Source organism: Petaurus breviceps, unplaced genomic scaffold (assembly GCF_028583685.1).
Source record: "Petaurus breviceps papuanus isolate PSGF00001 unplaced genomic scaffold, PetGlider_PUasm1.0 90919, whole genome shotgun sequence".
Lineage (NCBI taxonomy): Eukaryota > Metazoa > Chordata > Mammalia > Diprotodontia > Petauridae > Petaurus > Petaurus breviceps.
Window position 1 is genome coordinate 21,094,525 of NW_027187378.1, and position 12,229 is coordinate 21,106,753.

Sequence of the window (12,229 nt, forward strand, 5' to 3'; positions counted from 1 at the left end):
AGTGATTCAAATTAGAACTAATCTGGAGAGAAAAGGGCAGCCAGAAGAATAGTTTGAACACAATGATGAAGATCTTTTTGTGTACAAAATGGAAACCTCATAATATGATATGGGGTAGACAGAGGAATTACTGTAAGTAGAGAGACAGAGAGGAACAGTCATGAATGATGATTCAATTTCATAAACTATGAGAAAAGATAAGTTAAATGAAAGAATGATGAATGAAAGTAGGGCAATCTTATATAAATTTTGTATAAATGATGTTAAGTAGATTTAGAAAATGAGAAAATGTTCATAATAAAGGACGACTTCAATGTAATGAATTCTCAATGTATGATTTGAGTCAAGTAAGAATCTACAGGTGAAATTATGCTTGAATATGATTTCCTTAGCTATATAAAACATTTGTGAAAGGAAATGTGGCCTAGTGGATAGAGGATCAACTTTGTATGAGACTAGAAGACCTAAATTCAACTCCTGGCCTCTGAAATACATTCCCTGGCAGACACTAAGGAATGACTTAACCTTTCACTGATCTGGACTATAAGCTGTAGGCAATTTGTTAGTCTATACTGATGGTGGGAGTATATACACTCGGGGATTCCTTATATAGTGTTAAGTATATAAAAAACTGTCCATAAAACTGTTTTTTAAGTAGTAAATGGCCATAGTAATCTAGTGTTTTGACAAGCCCAAAGACGCCTGCTTCTGGGATAAGAACTCACTATTTGACAAAAACTGTTGGGAAAACTGGAAAAGAGTATGGCAGAAACTAGGTACAGACTAACATCTTACACTGTATACAAAGACAAGGTCAAAATGGATATAAGATTAAGACATAAAGGGTTATACCATAAGCAAATTAGGAGAGCATAGAATAGTTTGTCAGATTTATGGAGAAGAGAAGAATTTATGACCAAACAAAGGATAGAGTATTAAAAAATGTAAAATGGATAATACTGATTATACTAAATTAAAAAGTTTTTGCACAAAGAACAAAACAAATCAAAAAGCCCAACAAAACCAAGATTAGAAGGAAAGGCGAAAATTGCGAACAATTTTTACGGTAAATATCTCTGATAAAGGTCTCATTTCTAAAATACACACAGAATCAAGTCAAATTTTATTATAAGAATACAAGTTGATCCCCAGTTGCTAAGTGGTCAAAATATAATGAACAGGCAGTTTTCAGATGAAGAAATCAAAGTTATCCATAGTCATATGAAAAAATGTTCTGAATCACTAATAATTTAGAGAAACACAAATTAAAATATCTCTGAGCTACCAAGTTTATATTTACCAGACTGGCTAATATAAAAGAAAAGGAAAATGATAAATGTTGAAGGGTATGTGGGAAAATTAGGATACTAATGCACCACTGGTGGAATTGTGATTTGATCCAGTTTCTCTGGAGAGTAATTTGGAACTATGCACAAAGGACAATCACATTGTGTATATACCCTTTGATCCAGCAATACCACTACTAGGTTTGTATCCCAAAGAGATTAAAAAAAAAAAAAGGATGGGAGAAGGACCTAATTTGTACAAAAATATTTATAGCAGCTCTTTTTTTGGTGGCAAAGAATTAGAAATTGAGGGGATATCCATCAATTGGGGAATGGCTGAACAAGTTATGCCACATGAATGTAATGGAATACTATTGTGCTATAAGAAATGATGAGGGGTGGCTAGGTGGTACAGTGAATAGAGCACCAGCCCTAGAGTCAGGAGGACCTGAGTTCAAATCCGGCCTCAGACACTTGACACTTACTAGTCATGTGACCTTGGGCAAGTCACTTAAACCCAACTGCCCTACCTTTCCCTCTCCAAAAAGAGAAAAAAAAAAAGAGCAAGCAGATTTCAGAAAAACCTGGAAAGACTTAACATGCATCAACAAAGTAAAGTGAGCAGAACCAGAACACTATATACACAGTAACAGGAAACATTTTATAATGATCAACTATGAATGACTTAGTTATTCTTACCAATACAATGATCTAAGACAATTACAAAGGACTCATCAGAAAATGCTATTCATATCCAGAGAAAGAAGTGACAGTCTGAATGCAGAATGAAGCATACTATTTTTACTTTATTTTTTTGTAGTTTTTTTCCCTCATGATCAGTTTCTTCTTTTAAAACATGACTAATATGGAAATAGTTTTACATGGTTGCACATATATAACCTATATCCAACTACTTACCATCTTAGGGAGAGGTAAGATGAGGGAGAGAAGGAAAATTATTTTTCAAATGAATGTTAAAATTTGTTTTTAAATGTAACTGGAAAAAAATAGAATGTTATTTTTAAAAATATAGCTTTTGCAATTTGAAAACTTTTTCTTATGAGCCTCAAAACACCTAAATGTCCATTATCCACTATGTCACATCACCTTTTATAGATGTTTACTCAAAGTGGCTACTATGGAACAATAAAATTTCATGTACTTTAATAACACAACCAAAATGAGGCCTTAAGGTTTAGTTTTTAGATAAGAATTAAGGGAGATTGTTTCAGGTGATATGAGCAACAAGACTCAGACCTGATATTTTCTCTGACCCCTACAAACTCTCAAACCTTTCCGAAACAGAAATTATGCACCAAAGATAAATTGACTTCACCTGTCTCCATGTTCTAAGTCAGGGCTTCTTAAACTGTGGGTCCTGACCCCATGGGGTCATAAAAAAATTTGGCAACAGTAAAGGTTTCTGAATGAGCAACAACCAAAAATTAATTAAAAAGCAGCCTTGGTTCTCAACACACAGCATGCACACTTTGCACTGTGCATGCCCTCAGGTCATGCAACACTAAAGAATGTTCCTGAAAAAGGTAAAAAAACAAACCTAACAACCTGAAAACCCAGGAACTAATGCTCACTGATCCTGAGCTCACTCTGTACCCCTCTCTGACCTCTCACAAGCAGCAATGCTGTACCAGTAGACCCAAGGACATGACATAAGCTTACATCAAAACCCACTCCTACCTACACCCTGGTCCCTCCCCTCCTCTTTCCAGTGCCATGGAGACCCTAGCTCCAGGCTGAGGAGGTTTGCTTGGGATTTGACAGCCAGCATAGCCACGACCCTTTAGGAAAAGAGCAAAAGCCTGGTAGGGGCTACGTGTGTGGAAACTTCTGAGATCCAGTCCCAAAGGAAACCACGGTTTGAGAGGGAGGGAGGGAGAACTGAGTAATAAGGAAAATACGGGGGGAAAGATTGAAATAACATTTCAGGAAGAAGAAATCTCAAAGACCTTGAACATAAACAGATAAATCAAGAGGAAAAATGGTAACAACAGAAAGAAATATGGCTTTCAGATCTAGTAAACAAGTTCAGGTATCTATGAATAAATACTGATAAAGGAAAATGATTCAACATTTGATGAGATAGAACCCTGTGGAATACGAGGAGAACATGGAACCACAACATACTATTCCTGAGTGCTTTAAAAGAGGAATTAGAATTACAAGTGCAGAATTTATGTCCTGGACAGCAAAAATAATGAATAGAACAGAAAAAGTTGAAATCTGTAATAGCAAGCCTCAGCAAAGAAACAAGAAAGAGAACAATAGATTGGGAAAGCAAATACAACCCAGAAGAAGAAAAGCAAAAAACAAGAATATTAAAAGAAAATATGCTCATGACAAAAAACAAAGCATATTGATCTCAAAGCAACCTAAGGATCCTAGATCTCCCAGAAGAACATGACAGGACAAAAATCCTTAACACTTAAATGAAGAAAACACCACCCCCAGCCATGGCCCCTGTGCTGCTCTTGGTCCCTGAGGCCTTAGCCTCTTCCATTCTGGCCTTTGGCACTAGAGTAGAATTTGCATGCTTCACATTTTTGCAACCACTGCTTGGGGGCACTCAGAAGTTGGGACCAGGTGGTGATGTATTATTGTGAGCCAGTGGCAGAGGGTCCAGGCCACTGGGAAGCACAGTCAGAGAGTCCTGGGTGACCTGGGTACCCCTACTCTGCTTTCTGATGCACATCATAACTTGGCTTCTCATTTTTAGTATCGTCTTGGTTTTTGTCTATCCTGAGCTTGTGGGCCTCAAACAGGTATATTACCATGTGCTGGGGCTGGGGGACCATTAGTTCTGAAGTCCCCTAGTGCACTGAGATTCTTTGAGCACTTGAGACATCCTGTGTGTGTGGAGCTCCTGACCGTGCTGTGAGCTGTGCCCCAAATGGGCCTTGACAGAATCCTCTTGGCTGTACTGCTCACCCCTCTACCTGGGCCTTGAACATGGGCTAGACTAGCAAGATTTGTACTACCTCTGTGCCCAGCTTCAAAGAAAGCTTCAGTAACTTGCTGCGCCCCATGATGTAGATGCTGAGTGATATCTAGCCCCTAGGATGACAATGTTGTCCCTAGCTCTAAAGCCCTGTCTGCCCCCCACCCCTACTCCCCATTCAAAGTTCTGTTCCCTGAAACCCAAGAGCTATCCTAGAGAATCTGTCTTATGGATTCCAAATTCCACTCCTGAATTTGAGGTTTCCACACCTACTCTAACTTGAGAGGCCACCCCTAGAAGCTTAAGGCTACATGCTTCAGGGCAGCTAGGTGGCACAGTGAATACAGCACTGGCCCTGGCCTCAGACACTTACACACACAAAAATAGCTGTGTGACCTTGGGCAAGTCACTTAACCCCAACTGCCCTCCAAAAAAAAAGGCAAAAGGCTGCATGCTTCTGGGTCTTTAGATGTCTCCCTCACCCCTATCTCTCCTGAATTCCCAGCTCTACCTCTTAGACTCCAAATTCCTCTCCCTGTGCACTCACAGGGATGCACAGCTCTCTGGATATGGTATGCAGCTAGCTCCCAGACTTGGAGCTCACACTCAGATTCCAGATTTAGTATCCCTTTATCCAGAATCCCACTCCCCTACCTAAGGATCTCTCAATTTAATCTAGAAAGAGAGATGAGATAGTGGCGGAAGAATGAGGATTTTGCACCTGTTCTCAATAATAGGCCCATTTCCTATCCAAATCCTAGAAGAAGTAGTTGGCCCAGATAAGTCCACTACCACTGATCCCCAAATCCATTCTCAGGGACCCCTCCTTTTCCTTTATATCTTTACCCACCCCAGAATTAGACTAGAACTGAAATGTTTTCCAGTCTCCAGATTGAAGTATCTTTCTTTTTTTGCTTTTTGGAGGGCAACTGGGGTTAAGTGACTTGCCCAAGGTCACACAGCTAGTAAATGTTAAGTGTCTGAGGCCAGATTTGAACTCAGGTCCTCCTGACTCCAGGGCTGGTGCTCTATTCACTGCACCACCTAGCCACCCCTGAAGTATCTTTCTTTAGCTCCCTATCTCCCATCCTCTAGTCCTTCTCTCAGCATCCTTGAGGTTTTTTTTAGAATTTCTCCCTCACCACTTAGGCTGTATGTTCTCGGAGTAGATATTGGGAGGATGGGGCAGGAACCTCTTCATTCCCCACCTCAGTGCCTTTGTGTTTCCCAGAGAACATGTAAGAAACTGGCAAATAAACCCAAATGTCATGTCTTTTCTTCATATGAAAAAAAAAAAAGAAAGAAAAAAGAAAATTGCCTAAAACTTCTGAACATAGAAAATAAAATTCCAATTGAAAGAATTCACAAGTCACCTCAGGAAAAAACCCAAGGTAGCAAACTCAAAGATGAATAATGATTAAATTTAGCAGACCAAGTCAGAAACATCAAGTTCTATATGCCATTAGGAGAAAGACATCCAAATACAAAGAAAAGGGACATTCAAATAATGTAAGACCATCCCACATGAAAAAGAAGGAGGGAATGGAATAATGTGTTCTGAAAAGCAATGGAACTCAACAATGCAGCCCAGAGTTGACCTGTCCTGCAAACTGAGCTTAAACTTCAGGACAAAAGTTAAATGTCCAATAATAAAGAAGAATTTGAAACATTTTTAGAAAGAAAACAAGTGAAGAGACTATTTGCCTCTCAAACACTTTAAACAATAGAAATGCAGGAATGAGTAAATACAGTAGGACAGTAATAGAAACCGAATAACAACAAAGACCAGTAAGAGTATTCTTTCTAAATGTACATGGGGAAACAGGGGTGAAGGTGGAAATCTGGTAGAGGTTAATAGTAAAAAGGCAAACAGGGATCATTAAGGACAGAACTTACCTACACTATAACTGCAGATGAATGCTTCTTTTGTGGCACTACATTACATCATGGGAAGGTGCCTGAAAGGTGGAGAGGGGAATAGGGAAATAGAGAGGAGTGAATGATGCTCCAGGGTCAAATCAAGGGCTAATAATGAGGAGAAGGTAACCTCATGGTCCCAGAAAGAGAAGAGTCTATAGGGTAATGGGTGAGGAAGAGGAAGGAAAGATTAAAAAACTTGGGAAGGAAGGAAGAAGGAATTACTTTGGAGGGGGAACAGTGTTTCACTGATGAATGCTCCTATTAGTGAAGAGAGATGGTTAGAGAAGGGAGATGAGGACCTTACATTGGATAAGGCCTGATAACTGCTTGAAAAGTCTACTTCTCCAGGGAAGGAGGGAATTGGAACCTTTGGCACCTGGAAAAGTAGGAGAGTATAGACAGAGGGAGATTTCCAAGCAAACTGAGAAAAAAAATGTCAACAAGGCACTGTATATAGATCAATGGTAGGTTGCATGATCAGACTGAGGGACGGGCGCTTCCTCTTCCTCTCTGACAACTGCAATAATTGATACTGTTCTAGAATGAAAAATGAAAAAGGAGAATGGGGCAAACCGGGGCAAGCTCTCTAAAACTGGTAGAAAAAGTCCACAGGGGAGAACCTAGAATGCATAATTTGGAAACTGATTATAAAGACAAATAGAAGGAAAGGAGAGGGATCAGATAATTATAGGGACTATGAATTAGAAAATGACAGCCTAGCGCAAACAGAAAGAGAAGAAAGATGATGAAGAGAGTGAGAGAAATCCTTTCTGGAAAGGGGTGAAAAAATATAAAATTTAAAAACTAAATTAACAAGAATGACTAAAGGGGAGGACATTAAGGGTGGATATCAAATGAGCCAGTGGGAAGAGGGCCATCTTTAAAAAAAGATTAAAGTAACTGAAGGAAGAAAATACTGGGTTTACATCAGAAAAGGAAACAAAACCACAAAGTTTCTGCACAGACATTATTGCATCTAGAATCAGAAGGGAAATGGTTAAATGGGAAGAAAATCTTTATATCAAATTTCTCTGATAAGGGTTTGGTAGCCAAGATATACAATGAATAAAGAAATAGGCAAATAAACATGACTAATAGCTCTTCCCCAGTAGACAAACACTGAAAGGATATGAACAAGCAAGTCTCAAAAGAACTGCAAGTTATTCATAATTATATGAACAAAAAGCTCCAAATCCTGAATAACAAGAGAAATGCTCATCAAAATAACCCTGAGTTTTCACCTCACACCCTGAAAATTGACAAAAATAACAAAAATATCAAGTCAATATCCAAGGAATTGTGGAAAAATAGGCACGCCAATACGTTGTTGGGAGAGCTGTGAAACAGTATAATCATTTTGTAAAGCAATTTGGAATTATGCAAATAAAATGACTAAAATGTCTATACCCTTTGAACCACTATGGAAGCCCAAGGAAGCCACTGATAAGAAAAAAAAATCTCTATATACTCCAAAATATTGACAGCAGCACTTTTTGTGCTAGCTAAAAACTGGAAATGAAGTCCATCAATTGAGGAAGGGCTAAACAAATTGTAGTACTTAAATTAATGGAGTATTACTGTGCTGTAAGAAAAAATGAATGTGATGAAAACATAGAAGCATGGAAAGATTTATATGAACGGATGCAGAGTGAAGTAAACTAAACTAAGAAAACAACATATACAGCAACTACATTATAAATGGAAAGAAAAAAAAACACACCCAAAACCAAAAAAATGAATACAGCAAATTATAAAGAGATCAAGTAGAACTCAAATGAAGAGATATGAGAAGATATTTCTAACCTAACCCTTTATATACTGAATATGTCAGGGCTTATTCAACTCAACTGAGTGACTTTTTTTTCCCTCTCCAAAATAATATTTGTTTTATGGGATGGCTCTCTAGAAGAGGGAGGGTACATGGGATACCATGATGATGTAAGGAACAAAAAATATCAACAAAAATTTATTTAAAAAATGAATTGGGGAGTCAATGTTCTGCTGTAGTTATGCTTGGGGCTTTTTTTATGTGGCATTCTAATATAGCTCCAAAAATGGTATATATGTATATTTCTATAAATACTCCATGACAAGTAGAGAGGATTCTGCTAAGCAAGGTAAAATATGACAAAAAGAACATAGGAATTACTGTAAATTAAGTGTACTCCTAGAATGAAAATGCTCATGGTCAAGAAAGAAAATAGTACTATCATTGCTTCTGAGGTAAAAATGAATGGTAGAAACTTTGCTTGACACTCAGTTTAATTTCTACTACATAATTAAGTCAGAGAAAAATTTAATTGTAGAGATCAAGAACAACTCTGGATGTTTCTTTTAAGATTACTACTTTAAAAACTATTTATGAGCACAATTTAAAGTAGTGTTGGTCCAGATGAATAATTCTGGTAAAATTATTTAGATTCTTAAAATAGTACAAAACTGATTAATGAAAACATATATTAAAGCAAAGAGCCTTATTATACAATCTGTTAATGAAGATAAGAAAATAAAAGTATTTTCTTGTAACCTGTGTGACAAAAATTCCACCTCAACTTTATAAAAAAGAATCTACCTATCTACATCTCTCTCTCTGTGTCTCTCTCTTAGCTTCTATCTCTGTGGAAATAGTATCTCTGAAAAAAACACAGGTAATAGTATTTATCACAAATTTAATAAGAAGAAATTACATTAACATCTCATTTTTTCCAGCAAAATCATCTACCAAGAACACATTTGAAAACCAGGAAATAAACCTAAAATATGTGACTAACATAGTTGTCACAATGTCTTTTTCACCACACTTTAGTAACAACCCTCACATACCATTTACTCTTATTTTATACATAATTCTAATTAGTGTGTTGCCCGGTTTCTTAATCTATAACAGATCAAAAATACCAAATCATTAAGAGGAAAGAGGAGCACCTATACTATTAAGGAACATAAAGAGAGACGAACACTTACAGCAGCAAGAAATGAACAATAACAAGAAAAAAACTGAAAAATGATTTTAAAAAAATATGACAGTTTAAGGACATTTTAGCATGGGAGAAAACAATGACTCCAGTAGAAAATACAATACATCATGGTAAAGTAATTGATATTCACAATGAAAACATCAAGATGTGAAGAAAAGTTTATATTATGACCCATGTATTTGTTTATGACAAGAAACATACATTTGATTTTTAAAAGATTTGCTTTCCATTTGAAAAAAAATTCATGCTTAAAGGAGAACATTTCAATTATTTGGAAAATTAAATTATGAAGAATAACTCATCTGACAATTTTGGATAAGTGAGATTACTCTATGGCCTTTGTTACAGAACTAAAATTTAATGTATATGTATTTCATAAGATATTTTATTAAAATACTAGGAGAAAAAAGAATGAGATTAATTTAAAAGAATAACCATACCTGAAGAAATGATGAGTCATAATCCCTATAGGAACTAGATCCTTTTTTATGGGACCTTTCTGTATGTTCAAGGTCTGAATCGAGGCTGTAGTCTGAACTATCATCACTAGATGGAGAATTATGCTGGAAAAACAAAAACAAATATGTTATAAAGTATAAATTTATTGTTCAAAGAAGAAGCAAATTCTTAGCATTCTAACAATGAAGGAAAATTAACTGATGGCTATAAAACATAACTATCTATGTCCAGGTTATCTGATTAGCTGATTGGGTACCATCATGGAAAGATAGGGATCTAAGATTTACTGCATATACCTCCCCAAGTCAGCATCCACCACCATTCGGCCCCAACTTATATCCCTTGCAGTTTTCCAGGATTCCCAGGAGGGAAAAACATAATCTCTTTTCTCTGTTTAAGAGCTTTACAAAGTAAGCACCTTTCTTCTCCACACCCCTATCTCCTACATCCCCCTAAGTAATAAGGCTTTGGAAAAAGAAAAGGTAACTCTTCATAAAAAAAAATTAAACAAAATTAAAAAAAAAAAACAAGAATGGTGACCTCATGATTTAAATAGGATACTTATAACTTTAAAATGCTATTGTCTGCCTTTGCTAATGAGTTAGAACCTAAATTCTGACATTAAAACTTTGTTCCAAATTTATAAAAAATGAAATAGCTAAGAAAATAGAAAAAAGTCCTGGGTTAATCCTCCCATTTGACAAGTTCAATTGTCAAAAGAAATACTAATTGTGAATAAATATAAAACTGACTTTAATGTTGAGATTTCATTAATATTAGAAATATTTTACAATCCACTATATAGGGCATCCTTATTTTCTGTTATCATCCATTAATATAGAGCACAATTCATTTACAACTCATCTTGTATGCCTCTTGCTTAGAGCCTCTCAAAGATTCTCATACTACTTTCTTACTGAAGTTGAATATTCAACAATATTCTTTTACCATAGTTTCTTTTTTCAGCTATTTCCAGTTGATGGGTACCAACTTTGTTTAAATTTTTTGGTACCAGTAAAAGGGCTTGTATGCTTACATCAATAAATATTGGGCCTTTCTATGTGTCTGGGGTTTATAAGGCCTAGTGATGGTTTTGATATGGGCATGTTTGAAGACAGCAGGAATGGAACCAATAAATAGGGAAGGATTATAAATGGGGAGGAAAAAATTTGGACTATCTACTGGAGATGATGAGATCAAGAGCCAGCATTAGTCTTGGTGGTGAGGGGCTGGCCTTGATGAGAAAATCTACCTCTTCTTCAGAGACTAGAGTAAAAGAGGGAAAAAAATGAGGGATTATGCCAAGGAATAGTTAGATAAAGAAAATGGAAGAAGAGAGAGTTTGCTACAAATAGCCTCTTTTTCTCCATAAAGTATGAGAGGAAGTCCTCAACTCAAGAATGTGGACAGGTAATGGGTAGTGTGAAAGACTAAAGAGAAGAGAAAATCTGGAATAGCCTCTGTGGGGTATAGGATTAAGAATCAATTACGAAGAACTAAAAGGACTGACTTGCTGCAGTAAGGGTCTAGTTGATGTTAGAAAACAAATTTGTAGTGAACCACAGAATTACAAAATTTAAGAGTTGGAAGGGACCTTCTAGCTGCAACTGGCCTTCTAGTCCTAACCATACCCAAAGGAATCCTACATATAACATACCCCACAAGTGGTCACCCATCCTTCGTTTGAAAACTTCTATTTAAGGAGAATTCAGCACTTCCTGAAGCATCCTATTCCACTTTTGGGAAGCTCTAATTGTTAGGAAAGTTTTTCTAATATTGAGCCTAAATTTTCCTCTTTGAAATTTGTATCTATTCTTTCTGGTTGTGGCCTTTGGAGCCAAACAGACCAAATCTAATACCTCTTACACATAACAGTCCTTCAAAAACTTATACACAGCTATCATGTTCCCCACAAGTCTTCTTTTTTTTTTTTTAGGCTAGTCATCCCCAGTTCTTTTAATCAAACTTTAAATGACATATTCAAGGTCTTCCATCATACTGCTTGCCCATCTCTGGATAATTACTTCCAGCTTATCAATGTCCTTCTTAAACTGTGGTTTCCAGAACTGAACACAACACTCTAGATATGGTCTGACAAGTGCCTAACGGAGAGGAACTATTACCTATTTATTCCTAAAAGTTATGCTTCTCTTAATGTAGCCCAAGATGACAGTTTTTTTGGCTGCCACATCACACTGATGATTCATTTTGAGTTTGCAGTCCACCAAAAATCCTAGATCTTTTTCAAACTGTTTTATCTAGCCATATCTTACCCTAGACCACTGAAGCAAGGTGGTATAATGGGCAGAGCATTGGGCTTGGAAATAGGAAGATCCATGTTCAAATCTAGCCTCAGATATTTACTAATTATATGATCACTTAACCTCTGTTTGATTCAGTTTCCTCATCTGTAAAATGGGGATAATAATAGCACCTACCTCCCAGCACGGTTGTAAGGATCAAATGAAATTGCTGTTTGTTGTTGTTCAGTCATTTTTAGTTAAATCCAACAATTTGTGATCCCATTTAGGGTTTTCTTGGCAAATATACTACAGAGGTTTGCCATTTTCTTCAGCAGTTCATTTTACAGATGAGGAAACTGAGGCAAACAGGGCTAAGTGGCTTGCCAA

General features: G+C 36.6%; 1 protein-coding gene and 1 pseudogene across 1 annotated transcript in view; one reads left to right on the forward strand and one right to left on the reverse strand.

Annotated features, from left to right (window-relative positions):
• Nucleotides 1-12,229, reverse strand: part of ZC3H6 (zinc finger CCCH-type containing 6) — a 176,732-nt gene that overhangs the window by 44,018 nt on the left and 120,485 nt on the right. Inside the window, exon 6 of the mRNA XM_069075962.1 lies at nucleotides 9,581-9,703. Coding sequence (XP_068932063.1) covers nucleotides 9,581-9,703 — 123 coding nt within the window. The remainder of the gene's footprint in view (nucleotides 1-9,580; nucleotides 9,704-12,229) is intronic.
• On the forward strand, nucleotides 3,037-4,348 carry LOC138151800 (nurim-like; annotated as a pseudogene).